This window comes from Chanodichthys erythropterus, chromosome 12 (assembly GCF_024489055.1).
Source record: "Chanodichthys erythropterus isolate Z2021 chromosome 12, ASM2448905v1, whole genome shotgun sequence".
NCBI classification, from domain to species: Eukaryota; Metazoa; Chordata; class Actinopteri; order Cypriniformes; family Xenocyprididae; genus Chanodichthys; species Chanodichthys erythropterus.
The window spans coordinates 52,572,309-52,591,387 of record NC_090232.1 but is presented as its reverse complement, the minus strand read 5'-3'; the positions used below and the strand labels follow the sequence as shown (position 1 = coordinate 52,591,387).

Here is a 19,079-nt window from a genome sequence, read left to right as displayed (position 1 = left end):
TAAATCACTAGCATTAAAAGAGTAGTGATGTGTCGTTCTTGAACGATTCGTTCATTTTGAACGAATCTTTAATGTGACTCGGGAAGAACGAGTCGTCTCGGGGGGTGATTCGTTCAGTCGCGCATGTGCAATATTCTACAGGTTCTGTACTGCTAGTAGTAGTTCACCTGATGATTCAATTGATTAGTTCATTTCATGAGTCTTTCGGGTTTTGAGTCGTTCCTTAATCACGTGACAGACCCATACGCTACCAATGCATTCTGAGCCGGAAAGAGAACGACTCAAAACCCGAAAGACTCATAAAAAGAACTAATCAATTCTCTTTCCGGCTCAGAATGCATTGGCTTAGTGTATGCATGTCACGTGTTTAAGGAACGACTCAAAAACCCGAAAGACTCATGAGATGAACTAATCAGTTCTCTTACCGGCTCAGAATGCATTGGTTTAGCATGGGACTGCCTGTCACGTCATGAAGTCACGAATGACTTAAACCCGAAGACTTTTCAGACAAGAGGTGAGGTGAGCTTAATCAGCTTGTCATAAACTGAAGACCCAGGTAAAGAATGAATTAATCATTTCTGAATCTTATAGCATTGTAGTTTTGTATTGTTTGTAGTGGGATCAACGTTTGCATAAGTAGTAGATGTATTGGGGAAGTAACACGTAACATTTTAATTACATTTTGCTAAAATGAACGAAATGAACGAAATGACTTGAAAAAAGATTCGTTCATTTTGTTGAACGAGACTCAAAAGTCCGAGTCAGTAAAATGATCCGAACTTCCCATCACTATAAAAGAGTCAAACTGCCCAACCAAAGCGAATACTGTTCTCCATAATGGTGACACCAAACAAACTATTATTTTCTAGCTGGGTATCTGCAATTTTCCCCCAATTACCAACACCGGGCAGGCGTGTCTTAGTGTGCTTGTTATGGCTGGTCTGAAAGAATACACACAAGGAATGATTGGGAAAGTTTGTAAGGCACGGAAGTTTTAGAAATCCTCTGGTATAGTCCAGGCAGACCAGCTGGAGGACTGGTAAATCCAATTAATTATTTTTAGAGAGAATAATTTTTTTGGAGATTCAAAGAAACATCTTTAATAATAAATTCACAAAGGTAACACCAGGAATAATATAATACACCACCACGTAAACTGAAACATGACTAAAACCTGAACAGAGTAAACTAAGTGCAAAATTAATTAGGAACTGTGGAAACTAATAAGCTCAGGGAAACATGGCAAACCACAACCAAAACACACAAACTAAACAGAAAAAAACATACATCTGACAACTGGAATTGTTTTGAGGTCATTTTCAAAGAAAAAAAACAAATAAATAACACACACACAGCAAATTACAATTGAATTATTCATTTGTACTTCTTTTGGAGATGCTTTTGTTTTCTAATAAACATATTACAAAAATTAGAGACAAAAATTATAGCTGGCTATTTTTAATACTTATAAAGTTTGTACCAAGCTTACCGAATTATTTTGTGAAGATGCTCACACAGTAACATTGTATTGTTAAATCTGACACAGAGACACTGAAGAATCTGGGTAAAAACCAAATCCAGCATAGAGGGGTTCAGTGAATGTGGTGTTGAATGTGTAAATGTGTGTGAGTTTGTGTGTGTCAGAGACGCTGTAGAAGGACAGAGTGCCGGCCAGCCAGTCCAGATAAACTCCTACTCTATTAGAGCGGGCTGAGGGGCCAGATACATCAGTGCTCTTATTATTGTACCAGACAGTGTAATTCTCATCAGAACAGTTCAGACTCCAGGACTTTTCATTGAATCCATACGAACAGTCAATCCCACTTTTCCTGTTGATTCCTTTATATGCCACTGCTACATTACCTGAGCCACTCCATTTAATCTCCCAGTAACAGCGTCCAGTCAGACTCTCTCGACACAGAACCTGCTCTCGGTCATTAAATCTCTCTGGATGATCAGGATACGGCTGAAGATCATTCGCATATGTTGTTTTTTTATTTCTTTCAGACAGGATGAGTTGAGTGTGTGCTGTGTTTGGATCCAGTGTGAGATCACAGGCATCTGAACACAGAAAGAAAGATCAGAACAACTATGACATCATGGAGAGGTGTGTGTTTGTGTGTGTCTGTGAGGACTTACATTTTCTCAGTCCTGGTGTGATTCTGAAATGTCCTCCATGGCCCAAACTATACATTGACAAAAACATGCACACAAACAAAAATGATTTGGTTTGAGAAGATTGTTAAAATTGCAAATAAATTGAAATCAAAATGATTGTTTTGTGGCTATTAGTATGAGTATGTTAAAAGAATAGTTCAACCAACAATGACAATTGTGGCATCATTTCATCTCCCTCACAGATTTCTGTCCCTACTTTAAAAGTCCATGAAGCCAAATTTTTCAAGATCCATAAAGGACATAAAGGCATCGTAAAAGTCATATCAATCAAGCGGTTTACTTAATTAAGGCTTTTATTCAAATGTTATTTTATAAACCCACACTATAGAGTGCATCAAATATAGTAAACACAAAAGTTTTAACATGCTTGTGCCAGGATACACAGACTCAAGTACAAGATGGTAAGTAGAATGCAACAACTGAGTCTTTATTGAACAAAACTGCAGAAACTGGTGATTAAAAAGCAGTTGATCAAAAGAAATGGAATAGATGAATTATAATGACAGTCTCTTATGGCTCTTTTCAACCGAGCGGTAGGGTTCGGTTCAGTTCAGTAAAGTACGATTTGGGACGGTAAACCCTGATCCGGCTTGCGTTTCCACTGCCACTTGATAAGCATGGTGTATGCCGGAAAGTAGCGATTAATGTCATTTTCACGTAAAGGCAATTTTATTTGTATAGCACATTTCATACATAATGGTAATCCAAAGTGCTTTGCATAAAGAAGAATAATAAAGATAGAACATAAGTAATATAAATAATAGTAAAAACAGAATTTTGCAATCTGGATGAAAGAGCTATGAAGTTTCAGGGAGTTTTTTTTTTTTTTTGTCTGTCAGAGCGGATCTAAATGGATCTTCCTCACACGACAGGACCGCTGTCTAGCTCTACCTGTTAAGGCACTCAATTACATACAGACACACATGTCTGTACGTAATTGACCTCATAAATTAGTCAGTGGCGGAGTCATAACTGCCCGACATACTTGAGTATCTGCAGATTGTAGTTTGGATCCTTCAGTTTTTTGTTGAGCTGCTGGACTCCTGATTGTCCTGGGTGATTGTAGCTCAGATCCAGCTCTCTCAGGTGTGAGGGGTTTGAACTCAGAGCTGAAGACACATAACCACACCCTTCCTCTGTCACCATACAGCCTGACAACCTACAGACACACAAGACAGTCTGATAAATAAAGAAACCTACCCATGTCCATCTGTTAATATGTCTCTAAATCTACAAAGATGCCCTGATTACAAGGTTTCAGAGTTGTATAGTTTGTTGCTATGGCAAAATTGTATTTATAGTGAAAGTGTTTTTAGAATGAAAGTTATGTAAGTATTATCTACACAATATCTTTAACTTTTTCCATTAACTGATTAAATTCAAAGACATACAGACATGATTATTTTTTTACTTTCTAAAACCTATTAACTTGACAAATATATGGAGATGAGCTGTAGTATGTGATTTAATTGGTATGTTTTAAATAGAAAATGTAGTCGGTCAAAATTTGTGCCTCAAGGCCATTTGGTTTGTGAAGTTAAAAATGTAAAATTAAGGAGAACTGTTGAAATAGCTTCAAACAAGTGCTAAAATTCCAAATGTATATACTTGAATCCCTAAAACTCACTATTAGTGCTAAACAATGTACAATGTACACAGTATTAAGCATCCAACATATCAAATATCAAATCATGCACACCTCAGTATCTCCAGCTGACAGTTTGAATTCTTAAGTCCATCAGAGAGCAGCTTCACTCCTGAATCCTGCAGATCATTGTTACTCAGATCTAGCTCCCTCAGGGCACAGTTTGAGGATTGTAGAGCTGATGACAAACTCTTACAGCACTGAGCAGTGAAATTACAGCCAGCAAAACTGAAATAGTGAAAAATATGAGAATTGTATTACCTCATTCTTCAACTGTATTTCAATAATATTAGCTTCATTCTTGTAAAAGACATTTAAATAACATGATGAAATGATTAAAGACATTAAAAAATGATTAAACACTCACAGTGCTTTTCTGCAGTTGCTCACAGCTGGTATCAGTCTTCTTCTACCATCATCTGATGTGTTGTATTTCTTGAGGTCCAGCTCATCCAGCACCTCCTCTGACATCTGAAGCATGTAGGCGATTGTTGAGCAGTGAGCAGGAGAGAGTTTCTTTTCTGAGTGTTCGTCTGATTTAACAAACTCCTGAATCTCTCTGGACAGAGTCTGATCTTTGACTTCCAGCAGACAGAGGAACAGATTGATGGATCTTTCAGTGGAGAGTCCATGATCATCTTTGATCTTTACTTTAATGTACTGTGTGGTTCTCCTGATGCTCTCTGAGCTGTTCTCTGTGTGTGTCAGTAGATCCTGTAAGAGTCTCTGATTGGATTCCAGTGAGATTCCCAGCAGGAACCGCAGAAATAGATCCAGGTGTCCACTCTTTTTTTCAAGGGCTTTATCTACTGCATCCCTATGCAAATTATGTATCACATCACAAAACCGCAATGTGTCAACATTTTTGATTACATAATGATAAAATGCATAGAAAGCAGCAAGAAACTCCTGAAAGCTCAGATGAATGAAGCTGTAGATTTTCTTCTTTTGATGAATCACAGATTCCTCCTTAAAGATCTCAGTGCAAATCCCAGAATACACTGAGGCGTCAGTGACGTCTATGCCGCTCTCTCTCAGGTCCTCCTCATAGAACATCACATTGTCCTTCATCAGCTGTTTGAAAGCCACTTCAGCAAGTTTCACAATCACTTCTCTGTTGGACTGCAGGAGCTTATCTGGATCTCTCTCTTCATACTTCTGATTCCTCATGTTGATCTGAATCAGCAGGAAGTGGATGTACATTTCAGTCAGAGTTTGAGGGATTTCTGCACTCAGATCTTCTACCAGGAGCTTTTGAAGCACAGTGGATGAGATCCAGCAGAAGACGGGTATGTGGCACATGATGTGGAGGCTTCTTGCTCTTCTGATGTGTGAGATGATTCTGCTGGCTTGATGTTCATCACTAATTCTCTTCCTGAAATATTCCTCCTTCTGAGGCTCATTGAATCCCTGAATTTCTGTCAGACGGTTGATGTATGTGAAGGGGATCTGATTGGCTGCTGCTGGTCTGGAGGTGATCCAGATGAGAGCAGAGGGCAGCAGCTCTCCTTTCATGAGGTTTGACATCAACACACCCACTGATGAAGTCTCAGTCACATCAGAAACTTTCTGAGCTTCTGAAAACATCAGTGTGATCCTGCTTTCATCCAGACCATCAAAGATGAACACAACTTTACACTCCTCGAAAATCTTTACATCCAGATCTTGAAGTTCAGGATGAAAATTCAGCAGAAGACTGTGAAGACTGTATTGATGATTTTGGATCAAGTTCAGCTCTCGAAATGGAAGCATAAACATGAAATCTACATCCTGATTGGCTTTTCCCTCGGCCCAGTCTAGAACGAACTTCTGCACAGAGACGGTTTTTCCGATTCCAGCGATGCCTTTAGTAAGAACAGTCTTGATTTGGTCTTTCTCCTTACATCCTGGTTCAGGTGAGGCTTTAAAAATGTCATTGAAGTCGATTGGAGTGTCTTGTGAGTGTTGTGTTCTGGCTGTTTTTTCCATCTGTAAAACCTCATGTTCTTCATTCACTCCTTCTCTCTCTCCCTCTATAATGTAGAGCTGTGTGTAGATCCGGTTCAGGAGGGTTTCATTCCCTTGGCATTTGATTCCCTCAAATAATCTCTCATACTTGTTCTTCATGCTGGTTTTGTGCTGGTCTTTGACTCTCTGCAAGTCTCCAGTCTCCAGTGTGTGTGTCTGCAGGACTGATTCAGTTTTGTCCTGCCTGATATGGATCTGAGAGCAGGATGGAACAGATCTGAACACAACACAAAAGACAGAACTTCAACAAAATGTATGCATGAAAAAGTTCACATAGCATTACAATCTAAAGATATTAAATGCACTGTCTTCCTAAATTTAAAGATTAATAGAGACTGGAATGGCCTAATATGCATGGGCACCTAATTACACAGTTTTGGACCCACTGTTCGATCAAACACCTTTTTGGTTGAGTCTCGTTCTTCGCATAATAAGTAATTTTTGCTTTTCTGATCTCAAAGGGAAATCAGAGAGCCCAATTATTAAAAGCTTTTTGTAATGTTGTAAACAAAATGTTTATAGTTACGATTAGGATACAGAGGAGCTGGACTTCAAAAAATACAACACATTAGACACATTAGAATGTAATGAAATTTTGTGTTTGTTTGTTTTAATATTGCTTAGACAAGCTAACAATGAATCCAAAATATGTGATATAATGCCTTAATGGGAGCTGCAATTGTGTTTCATAGCAAGAAGTCTCTTACCAGAGGTGGAATTTCTAATGCTAACTGAAAAAAATATATCCAAATTGTTTTGAAAGCATCTGTCAAATGGGTATCTTTCTGTACCTGGGGTCAGAGGTCACGGCTCCATCGCTGAAAGCAATGGGGTTGCGCATGGAATGATTACTCTTCATTGACACACAGCTGGATCCTGCACCATACTCTTCTTTCTCCTTTCTGTCCTTCTCTGTCTCCTCACAGTGATGCATTTTGGATGTGTGTTCCCCAACTCTTTCTCCTGATTTAAGACATGTATCTGCTAATTACCTTCAAAAGGACAATAAAAACAAATGTACAGTAACACTGGCAACAATCATGTTTCATCTCTCAAATTCATGAAGTAAAACAGTACATTTAAGCTCCATTGCTCTCCAAAATCTGTACCACCCAGTCTTACACTACTAGTTTCTAAGGCCAGACACCTCCTGCTTGCAGATTAAACTAATAGGCTATCTGATTATTACTGTAAACATTGGATGTTTGCACTTGCATTCAGTGTGTTTCTCAATCAGAAGACTACATTCAGGTAAAGCCATCTCAGTCTGAAGGATCCTTGGAAGAAAGCTTTTGTTTTGTCTCCATCATTCAGCCAGTTAAATCCTTCACGTCACCCACAATCCTCTGCACATACTCCAATTCACAAAAAAAGAATTAGCGGAAAATTGATTGGCACTTTGTTTACCTGAGTTCATCATGAGATGCAAGACATAAAATGTGTTCTTTTATTATGATTTTTTAATTGTAAATCAATAACATAATGCACTGTACTGTATTAACAGAAAGACTGATAGGCTAATATGAAGATTTTTATTATAAAGTATTTTTACAAAAGTAATTTTAAATAGTATTTTTGCACCAACACTGTAGTGCAGAAACCTCTATTAGTTTGCTATGCACGCTCACTAGTATGTCTCATTCTAGCCTTCATGCTGTCTTCATGTATTACCCGAAATATTCTACTTCCTACTTCTAAAGCAGAGTCAGGTTCAAGTGCTTTGTTGTTGGAAACATGAAAGCCAGGTTTATTGTAGCATATTTCAAAATCAAGTCACTGGCCCAAGCTGCTATGCTTAGTTACTGACATGTCACCATATGTTGTGGCTCCTCCAGTAGTGACTGACAGATGAGTTGAGCAGCTAGATACTGACATAATTGTGGCACAAAATCCTAAATAAATAGCCTAATTTTGTGATTTAAAAAAATAATTAAACATATTTACAAATTGGTAATATTTTTTTTAAACATGTCAGTTTGTGAGTGGCACGTGCCACTGAATGTTGTGTAATTCCAGTGCTACTGTATGCTGTTGTTGATCACACAAACAGCCCATTTAGAAACACAGAGTACATCTATAATGAGCCACTACTAATACCACATTAGCAGTTGCATCCGTTACTGTCAACCTTCATTTTCTTCATGATGCTGACTAGCATTAATTTCTTCATGTTAAACTGCAATCTGGCTCTGAGATGTGTTGTTTTTGTAATCAAGCTGCGTATTCGATGCCGCTGTTATCAGTGGCGGAAGGCTCTATATTCTTCACACAGACAAGCTCTTCAAACTAAAGCTGTTGCATACTGTTCATCTGGAACACTAGTTCTACCACCAGACCATTAGGAGACAAGCATTAACCATGGATCTATGTATTTGTTCACTGACGTTGCGAACATCCTTTTAGCAGTTGGTCAGTTTTGTAACATTCGCTGGCAGACATTCTGAGGACATTTATCCTGGACAGTTTGTGAACGTCCCTATTCCGTCCCTCATCTGACATTTCCATAACAACATGTGCAAAATCCAGTCACCTATGCATTTATTATCAGACCTGACACCTTGCAACTCAGACAAAGAAATTTAACTGAATATAGGCTACAATTCATTACTTGTTCCACATGCATGAAGAAAATAAGGTTGAATCCCAGGTGCTCTTAAAGGATTAGTTCACTTTCAAATGAAAATTATCCCAAGAAGCAATTTGTTTGTGTAAAAAAATATCCATATTTAACAAATTATGAAATAACATATCTAGCTTCCACCAGACCGACTTCTGTATTCAGCGTATGCAGAAAGTGTAAAACTATTGCAGTTCACAAAGCTTACGCTACGTCCTACACCTTCCCTATTAAACTTACGGGAAATGTGTAACTGATGCAAAGCCAGTTCAGTTTTTTCCGTAAGTTGAATAAGGAAGGCATTATGGCAGAAGCTACATATTTTACTTCAACGGTCCTGCCGCTGATTTTCTCAGATGTGAACTTGAGTCTGTTTAATTTTAGATTCATGTAATAATGGTAAATACACAGTGAATCATTTTCATGTGGCAAAAGTCACATTTGGGACAGCCTATCTTCAAATTTTGACCTTGGTCAAAGGAAATCCGAATTGTCAACAGTCTTAACAAATGCATTGTCTCCCAAAAAAAGTTTATTAAAGTTTGTATTATTAAATATTAAATTACATATGTATTTACTATTTATATTATTTTTCTTTTGTTATATTTGTTGCATGAATCTTTTGTTTGTATTATCTTGGGTCCTTCTGTCAGTTATGGCCCTCAAAAAGGTAAGTTCAGTTATATAACAGTGGTGGTGTAGAAAACATCAATTTATCCTAAGTTGTGGCAAAAAGTAGAGTATTTTCATACTTAAAGAAAATAATGCAGTGGTCTTTAAATGGAAATTAAAGTGCTTGAACAGAGACACAAAAGATGGCAGCCAACAATGTAAATATTCTTAGCAGTTATGGTTTATTTTGAAATGTTTCGCTTTTGGAATTGTACTTTCTACATCTCTCTAAACTCTGTGGTCTGTTATTTCAAGGTACCTGCAGTAAGGTGTACAAACACCACATGCAGTGTGGAGGAAATTGATTGATTGACTCTTTAAAAAATAATCAGGTGAGATATTATATCATGATATGAGTATATCACAAAATAGTTATTTTTGATAGAGAAAATGTTGTTATTGTTACAATTTCAACTTCAATATTATAGGAAAATAATATAAATCTATTAGGGACTCTCCATATTTTTTATACTGTACAAACTGTATATTCTGCCCCCTTACACTAACCCTGCCCCTACCCATCACAGTAAACTTTCTGCATTTTTACATTTAAAAAAAAAAAAAAAAATCCATGTCCTCCACCTCAGGTTTTACTATCCTTGTGGGTACCATTTGGTCCCCAGAATATAAACTTGTACACGCATGCGCAGACATGCACGCACGCAGTAAGAGTAGTTGTTTATGAAATTAAAAGTATTTTGTTGACTTTTTTTTTTTTTTTGCTGGATAGTAGCTACTAATAACATATTGTAGTATGAAACTATCACAAGAACATTAAAGTTCTGTCGATAAATTAAACTCAAACTCATGTCCCGCACTTTTAAAAACAAAGTTAAGCAAATATCGTCTGTTTGAAATCCCTGCAGCCTATTTCTATGATCGCTTGCACTGTACCAAAGAATAACTTCTGAACTTACCACAGCATAACGGAGTTAAATACACTGCTCCGGAATGGCGTCTCTTCCGTGTCTTCTTTTACTTTTGTTTTCTGGTCACGTAAGGTGACGTGAGGCGTGTTCCATTGCGTGATTTTTTCCCCCAAACCAGTTAAGCGCAAACCACGCCCCTTTGCGTTAAAACCCCACCCCGCAGCCTTGACTCACGTCTCTAGCTCGATTTCATTGGTCAACTAAATCACAGCGCTGATTTGCCACACCGCCCCACATGAAAAAATACTATAGTAATTTATATTAAGTACGATAGTGTTTGTAAACCGCACTATAGTAAATTGTAGTATACAGTATATATTTTAGTATTTACAACACTTTATGAATGCTACAGAATACTGTAGCATTAACTATAGTGAACTGATAAACTGTAATGAACAGTATAGTTTACTCTAGTAAAAACTAAAGTATACTACAGTGTATTGTAGTATAAGACACCCTATAGTTGTAGAATACTTACAGTATTGGGTAATTTGTTTATATTACTATAGTTTTTTATATTACCACTACAACTAAAATTAAATTTGTGGTGGTAAATTCTAAAGTACTTTACTATAGTATGGTTCAAAACACTATAGTAATTACTATTATTTACTATAATATTTTTCAAGTGGGAAACTAATTTTAATACAATACCCAATATACAAAAGAGATACACGAGTGTGTATACAAAGTGAAACGTTGCACACACAATTTACAACTTAAAAAAATAAAAAAGGATGCATAAAGTGAATAAAAAGTGCATAAAACTACACACATATAGGCTATAAAACACCCACAAACAAAAGGGTTTAAAAAAAAAAAAAACACCTTTTTTTATTCTTTAGCTTATTCTTCATTCTTTAGTAAACAATATGACCTCATTACCCTGCAGTCTAAGGCTACCTGAAGCTGCGCAGACCAATCGGAGTATGACATCAAAGTACCCAGAGACTGATTTGAAAGCACACCTTTCTTTGAAATAATTTAATGATTACAAATGATCACAGAGCTGATTAAGAAAAAATACCACAGCACTGTGTGGTTAAACAGATAAAATGCAAAAATGCCATAGTACACAAAAACAATATTACATACAATTCACAATGCTATCAAGAACTTTAAAAGGATGCATGAAATTAAATTTTTGTCTGTGCAGTTCCTAGTGTAAACAAGTTTATGAATATGATTTTTAATATAACTTCATAACCTGCAGTCCTAACCTAGAATTCATAAATAATACTTTGTTTGCAGTATAGGGTTAGTTCACCCAAAAATGAAAATAATGTCATTAATTACTCTCCCTCATGTCGTTCCACACCCGTAAGACCTTCGTTCATCTTCAGAACACAAATTAAGATATTTTTGATGAAATCTGAGAGGTATATGACTCGTCCATAGACAGAGATATATTAATCAACACTTTCAAGGTCCAGAAAGGTACTAAAGACATTGTTAAAACAGTCATATGACTGCAGTGGTTCAACCTGTTATGAAGAGACGAGAATTTTTTTTTTTTTTAGCGCACAAAAATTACAACTTTATTCAACAATCTCTTCTCTTCTGTGTCATTCTCATAATTGTTTACGTTCAGCGCTTCCAGGTTCTACGTCAGAATGCCGGCTCAGTATTGGCTAAAGCTGATCATGTGATCAGCATGATGCATGCGTGTGATGCTGACGCAGGAGCCGGCCAATAATGAGTCGGCGTTCTGACGTAGAACCTGGAAGCGCTGGACATAAACAATTATGAGAATGACACAGAAGAGAAGAGATTGTTGAATAAAGTTGTAATTTTTGTTTTGTTTTTGCACACAAAAAGTATTTCTCATCATTAATAAAATTAAGGTTGAACCACTGCAGTGACATGACTGTTTTAATTATATCTTTAGTACCTTTCTGGACCTTGAAAGTGTTGATTATATTGCCGTCTATGGACAAGTCATATACCACTTGGGTTTCATCAAAAATCTTAATTTGTGTTTTGAAGATGAACAAAGGTCTTACAGGTGTGGAAAAACATGAGGGTGAGTAATTAATGACAGAATTTTCATTTTTGGGTGAACTAACCCTTAAACTTGTCTACTAATTGATATTTTGAAACATTCAGGACAAACAAATTAAAAACACCCAACCCACTCACACTATACAAACATTGGTACCATTTTAAGTTTGATGCGAGTAGTTCATTGCCACAGATTCTGACAATTTGTGGCGAACCCTGACAGCCCTTTTCCCCCCTTTTCCTGTATATCTGCTGTAGTCATGCTCTGGACCGGAACTACTTTTTCTGGGCCGTCCAGCTGTCAAACGCCGCCTAGAACCGGTCTTATTTGTTCTTCGGGCCACTGCTGTTGGCTGACAGCCAATAATAGGACCTGGTCTTCTAGCAGCTCGTCTTAATGCTGCTGCACGTTTTGACACAGACATCCCTTTACCAAAACAGTAAAATGCAGAGATCAGTTGGGTCGGGTTGTGCTGCATCTTTTCAAGCTGCTTGGCCATTGTAGTAATGGCATCACTGTAGTCAGAGTTTTCAGCCAGTTCACTGAGCAGTCCCAGCATCCGTCTCACAGGAGAGTGAGGTATAGATGCTGTTTAATAAGAAAACAATAAAAACAATTAAACAACAACAAACACTTTGACCAGTAAACAAAACTGAGGGTTGTCAATTTAGTCAAAACTAAATTATGTAACAGTAATGTCTTTCCACACAAACATCTGAATATAGCTGCAAACACTGCAAGCCCAAGCACTGCATGGCACATGCATTTAACTCCCTAGTAATCTTTGTTGTTAGTTGTATGTTTTAATTTTTTACATCCGTTTACTTTTTCAGAATGGTATGATACTGAATCAGAATGATGATTTTGGTAGCAAACTTCTTTGGCTCTAATAACAATTAGACAGAATTTTTAATGTAATTAAGCTTCATGGACTCACCTTCCTCCGAGTTACCCGGCACACAGTGTTGTTTGGAGTATGAGTCCTCTAGAGTAGGTGATGTTTGGTGCAGTTGTGCAGAGCTGAGGGAAGACGGGCCCAGCTGATGCAAGTCTAAGGGTTCATAACAAACACAGAGACAAAATGAAATGTAGCATGAGATATGCCACCATTAGAAAAAAAAAAAGAAAAAGGAATACATTGGAAAAAAAAAAAACAGCACCATCTCTCCCTTTATACTGACCGTCATCTTGAGCACTGAGATGGTACTGATGATCAGTATTGCAGGTTTCTTGCCTCGGAGGCATGTCTATAACAATTGTATACTAATGTCACACTGCTGTACAAGTTGTTTTTATTAAGAATTAAGTATATATAATGAAGGTTTTATGTCCCACTTGAACTTTCTTACCTACAGCTAACGTGCTTGGCTTAGGCATATTTTGCCGTAAAGGTTTCAGGAAGTCAAGAGAAACTGAGGCTGTGAAGATGATAAACAGGACATATTTGTTAAAATATCTAAAGAAGGTAGTGTCAGTCTATGTGTGAGAACCTATGCTGCAAAGAAAGAAAATTACCTTTTGTTATTTTCAGCAGCTCAGCCCTCATTTCAGCTGTTGTGGGAAGAAAGTTGATGGAGGTGATGTTGTAATTTTGCACTATTGCTGCCTGGTGTTTGCATGGTGCTCCACTATGACCAACAGGACATGTGCAGAGCTCCAACTCCATGTCCACTGTATAGGTGTGCCCTGATGTGGAGGATTTCACCTGAAACTTCTTCTCTCCAACCTAGATATTGTTGAAAAGTCGTTATTTTGTTGTTTTGTTTTCTGGAGATGAACAAAGGTCTTATGGGAGTAGAACGACATGAGAGTGAGTAATAAATGACAGAATTTTCATTTTTGGGTGAACTAACCCTTTAAGTACCACCGTGGTACTTAAAGGGTTAGTTCACACCCAATGCACAATAAATAACATTTTACCTTTACATTTTAAATTTACATTTTACAGATGTTATAAATAATGTTTCAATAGGTTATATTATTTATATATTTTTTATTTTACTGCATGTATTCACAAAAACAAATATGCATATTTAATGTTACTAGCGCTTTGTCAATGTTAAGATTCTTTTTAATATGCCAATAAAACATACTGCAGGCTCTCTCTTCAAGTCTCTATCACTTAATTTCTGTGTAATTTCTGTAAAACAAAATGACAAATGTTTACTTTTTACATAGGGGTACTTTCATGCCTCCTTTGTACTTGCGTTCTTATTGGAATTGAACATTGACGGTTGATGATGACAGGACGAAAACAAGTCTGCAAGATGGCTTAAAAACATATAATGAGAAAAGAATCGTCAATTTTATAACAATTTATATTTAAAAATCATCTCACCTGAGAAATATCAGATGTTTTAATATTACTTTCTGTAGCAAGGAATCTTGAGCGGTGGAATGCCTCCCAGTGGCCAAGTGCAACGTCTGTCACACGTGCTTCGTAGTACATCTCTAGTCGGGTGACGGAAAGGTTGAATAATTGAGGGAGGTTGAATGCTTTTGTCCTCTGAAGTATTTTGTCTTTCAAGACACGCATAGCAGCTTCCACATAGTTATTTGTTTGGTTGCCACGTGTTGGCAAGTCCCTTCTATAGCTGAGAGCCCAACTCTCACGTCGACTGTAAAGACTCAGTAGGTAGGTTAGGAACTTCTTGTATCTGTAATTAGTTACAAAAAAAAAAACTGTAAAGAATAAATACAGTACAATAAAAGCCTCTAAATAGGCCTCTCAGGGTAAACACACCAGAAATAATAAGAAAATATTCAAGCTACCTCTACCCGTCTACTATTTTCTCTACCTGGTGGTCAAAGGGTTGTTCAGGGCTTGCTGGTAGAGTAATTCAACTTTACTCATCTCCCTGGCATAAAGCATGTCTTTTACTATGCTGAACAGTGTCTGTCTTTCCTTCATCTCAACTTTGTGTTCTTTGTTCCACAACCACCTCCACACAGCTTGCAAAAGATGAAATATGCAGAGCAGCTGTGTGGCTTCAGGAAAGACCTGGGCTATAGCTCCCTTTTCTGCCTTTGAGTCATCCGTAAGAAACACACAAGGGCCTGCCTCACCTCTCCCTCCAAAGGCATCTTTTGTCAATAAGGACTTAAATAGCGTCAATCCCTCACTAATTGTCCTCTCATCTTCCGACTGGGTTATTACTATCCCAAGAGGAAGACCACCTGCACAGGTGTGTGTGAGAAGGAGAAACACCCTGCAGTTCTCCCGGTCCATGTTACCAGAAGAATCCATAAAACACATCTCTCCACTATTGGAAAGACTGTGTGTTCGTTTCATCAAAGGTGAACAAATGGCTACAAGTGGTGTTCCTGCTGAAGACATTCCAAGCTTTGCACAGCTGTCATCACATGCTGCATTGTAGGATTCTACCTGCCTTTCCAAAGCTGCTAGCATTCCCTCCCCACTCTGCTCTCCAAACTCCTGCTTATTAACCTTCTGATACAGTCTGCAAATGAAATTATTTTTTTGAACTACATAGGTCTGTCAAAGCTACTGATTTTACTTTGTAGACCTAGTACAATTTCACATACCTGTAGCAAAACTGAAGGTCTGGGCAAAGGGCACGGTTGGCTGAGGCATATACATAGTTGTTGCCATGCTAAGCCAGCAGGTCACTTTTAAGTACAGCCAGAGCTGATGTTGGGCTGTGCCCGATCTCAAACAACTGCGTCAGGGACTCTATTGCCTTGGCCCCTACATCCCTGTGTCTCCGTGCCTCCGCAACAAAGATGTTATGATTATGTACATTATACAAATGCACAGAAGTTGGGTAGGTGGGTATATGGGGATCATTGCTCCTGAAAAATAAAAACAAATCTCACAAAGCAGCTTGCAAAAACACTTATTTTATCTCATCTTCATATTTCTAACTCACCTACTAGATCCTCCCCTTTTGTCTACAGCCTTCACCAGAGTGCAAACCATTTTTGCCTCACAGCATGTATTTTTTGACAACCGTCTTTGATTAGCCGTGCCTGATCGAACACAAACATTGTGCTGGCACCTATAATGAGCCTACAGATAGATATAGATCAAATATGAATGTTTAAATATACAGAACTGTGCACAAATCTTTGGCATGTTAGATTTTATTTAGTCATTTATATCTGTTGTATTGTATTGTATTGTTGTGTGCCAGTAAAAGAAAAAAAAAAAAAAAGTTTACATTTCTAAACTTTCATTTTGCCATTAAATTGTTATTATTATTATTATTATTATTATTATTACTACTACTACTACCACCAATTTATTTATCTAGGAAAACATAAAATTGTGATGCATCTCTTCTTCCAGAGAGTCCTGGCTGACAATGACAGCAACAACAAATAAGCCAATGAGATTTTTGTATTCACAAGGAGTCCAACAACAAACAGCATGTCCCACACAGAGTTCTGATCTCACCATCATCATCGAGTCCGACTGGGATTACATGAAGAGACAAAAAACTGAGACTGATTAAATCCTGTGGCAACATCTCTAATACTCATCTACCTGCAAAGCCGAAAAATGTAAAAAATGTGTATGCATTTGATAAAAATGCTGTAAATTGAGGATGTTTTAAAAAAATTCATAAATAAATGTTTTATTATTGTTTTAGATTTTATTGTTTTTAGATTTGCAGGTAGATTTCTCCAAGTGTATTAGAGATGTTGCCACAGTTTTTTTTTCTCTTTATGCAATCCCAGATGGACTACATTATGGACTACATTATCTATGTCCGAACCATACCATTCTGGACTCGCTGTGCATACGAAAATCCACTTGTCCTAGGGTTGTGTAAATACTGGAGCCTACAGGTGTCCAGTCCATCACAGGGATAAAAATCTCACTGAACTAGTACAATTAATGGTAAAAGGAAAGTTTGAAAATGTTAACTGATATTTCTTACTGGCACACTAGTGAAATATATAATTGTCTTAAGATTTAGGTGAAGAATCTAATGTGCCTTTTGCACAATACAGTACTGTGTGTTAACACCATTTAGACTACTGTAAAGACATTTTCAGTGTAACAAATTGTCCTACACTAATTAAGTGTAAAGATGAATGAACTGATTTTACATTACCTTATAAAGCACACGTTGTCCCTTTCTTGGTTTCGTCACTGCCACTCTCCAACTCACTCCTGATGACTCACTAAGCTTTTTCACCCATTCCTTTACTTCACAACTTTCTGTTAGTGCAATTGTGAGCGACGCATCAAAGCTTGTGTGGTCCAACTTTGATTGTGTAGTGCATGAACGATAGGCGCAGAAGTGATAGTTATACCCAGGAGGTAACCAGTTCTGTAAAAGTAAAAAGAAATTAGTCACCCTGCTACTTAACGCTGAGAGTTTGCCCATAAGCATTTTAACTGAGATGGCCTAGCGTTTAGACACACGAAGTTTTTTAAAACATAAATCATTATCAGAAAAGTGATGCATCAAATTAATTTAATTTAAATTTTTAACCTTAAGATGTACGGCTTGCTCTTCATCACAGCCAGAACAGGCGTACTCCCCTGAGGGCGTCAGATTGATCGAAATAAAGATAAGAGTAAAAATGAAAATTATAATAATAATACAAAAAAACTCACATTGAAACCTACAAATAACGTTACTTATGATAATAAAATGCAATTAAAAACAATTGGCAGGCTTATCTTACCGTTTGTCAGCGACGGATCCATCAACGGCCTCATTATCGCCTCAGGTGACAATGTAACAGTGTTGACCAATGAAATCGAGCTAGAGACGTGAGTCAAGGCTGCGGGGTGGGGTTTTAACGTAAAGGGGCGTGGTTTGCGCTTAACTGGTTTGGGGAAAAAAATCACGCTGTTCCATTCGACCGTCGGTGCTCTTCAAAGTGAACTTCAAAGGGTATTCCGCCATCTTAAGTGAGATTCCAATCCGAAAGGGCCGTGCGTGTTCAGTTCGAACTCACATATCACATCGGAAGTGGAGAGGGAAATGTAATCACTGTTATTGCGAAGTAAGTTTGAAAAAAGTAAACGTGGGCACTGGAAGTGAGCGAGACGTGACAGTTACAATGCAATTATCACGATTGTGTTTAAAAGACACATTGTAAAATAAACTGCATTAATTTTAATATTTAACATTGCAACAGTATCACTTATTCAGCTTCAAGTATGACAATTTATATTAACTAAATTATACATTTTATTTAAATTGCCTTTATCAAAACAGCGAACACAGTGTATGAGTTTAAAAGTCTTTTGAAAATATATTGTGCTTTTAACGTCTTGTGAATGTTTATTTTAATTTTGGTGATGGACATAGGTAATTTTGTACAGCACTTTGGTCAACCAAGGTTGTTTTAAATGTGCTTTATAAATAAATTAAATTTATTATACATATAGGCCTATGGATGTATTATATATCCTGCATATATTATATGAACGCAAGGTTAAAATATATTACATTTATTTACTTAAGTAGGCGTATGTCATCATACCTTAAACTCCTATCAAGTGTCGTCTGTGTTTGATGACGTCACATGTAAAGTGGTCTAAAATAGTACTGCTACCATATTGAGAATTTTTTTTTGGGGGGGGGGGGCAGATTTCAAATGCAAGTGATAGCAATAGATAAGCTGGACAAAAAATGGATAAACTGGAATAGCACTGATAAAATATGCAGCATTTTTAGGAGCTGTGGGATATCGCAATGCAGTATGGCTGAAACAATGTTATGAATAACTTTCTGCACGTTGCCTGCTCAAGTTTTGTTGACACCCATAAAGCATCCCAGCAAACAAGTCTGGATCTGTCACTGGATCTGAAAAACAGTTTTACTTTTGCTCAACAGCAGCATGATCACAGGAGCAGCACTCAGTATCCAGCAGGAGAGCTGTAATTTCTGCGGTCGGATTCAGCACAGATTTTGTCCTCCTGTCGCACGACCGCCTGGACCACTGATAATGTTTCTGAAGTATAACATGTGTTTTGAATTATATTCAAGCCATCAATTACACTCTGCACACATAAATACAACACAGAGAGAAAATTAATATAAT

General features: G+C 37.3%; 2 protein-coding genes and 1 long non-coding RNA gene across 5 annotated transcripts; all 3 read right to left on the bottom strand.

Annotated features, from left to right (window-relative positions):
* Positions 1 to 1,194: 1,194 nt before the first annotated feature.
* On the bottom strand, positions 1,195 to 10,144 carry LOC137031793 (protein NLRC3-like). 2 transcript variants are annotated; one of them, XM_067403065.1, is made up of 7 exons: positions 10,037 to 10,144; positions 6,622 to 6,822; positions 4,191 to 6,047; positions 3,878 to 4,051; positions 3,164 to 3,337; positions 2,140 to 2,186; positions 1,195 to 2,061 (listed from the first exon to the last, which is right to left on the bottom strand). In XM_067403065.1, the coding sequence occupies exons 2-7, from the start codon at positions 6,762 to 6,764 to the stop codon at positions 1,532 to 1,534; spliced, it is 2,925 nt and encodes a 974-aa protein (XP_067259166.1). In that variant the 5' UTR covers positions 6,765 to 6,822; positions 10,037 to 10,144; the 3' UTR covers positions 1,195 to 1,531. The 2 variants fall into 2 exon arrangements, with proteins under 2 accessions (XP_067259166.1, XP_067259167.1); XM_067403066.1 differs by having other exon boundaries at positions 1,925 to 2,061; positions 3,164 to 3,287.
* Positions 10,145 to 12,078: 1,934 nt separating this feature from the next.
* Positions 12,079 to 13,770, bottom strand: LOC137031795 (uncharacterized). 2 transcript variants are annotated; one of them, XM_067403067.1, is made up of 4 exons: positions 13,566 to 13,770; positions 13,400 to 13,468; positions 12,988 to 13,101; positions 12,079 to 12,638 (listed from the first exon to the last, which is right to left on the bottom strand). In XM_067403067.1, exons 1-4 carry the CDS (start codon positions 13,714 to 13,716, stop codon positions 12,211 to 12,213), a joined length of 762 nt encoding a protein of 253 aa, XP_067259168.1. In that variant the 5' UTR covers positions 13,717 to 13,770; the 3' UTR covers positions 12,079 to 12,210. The 2 variants fall into 2 exon arrangements, with proteins under 2 accessions (XP_067259168.1, XP_067259169.1); XM_067403068.1 differs by lacking the exon at positions 13,400 to 13,468.
* Positions 13,771 to 15,782: 2,012 nt separating this feature from the next.
* On the bottom strand, positions 15,783 to 17,566 carry LOC137031798 (uncharacterized). The gene is made up of 4 exons (XR_010896614.1): positions 17,516 to 17,566; positions 17,132 to 17,350; positions 15,941 to 16,080; positions 15,783 to 15,863 (listed from the first exon to the last, which is right to left on the bottom strand). It is a non-coding gene; the product is annotated as an uncharacterized lncRNA (long non-coding RNA).
* Positions 17,567 to 19,079: the final 1,513 nt, after the last annotated feature.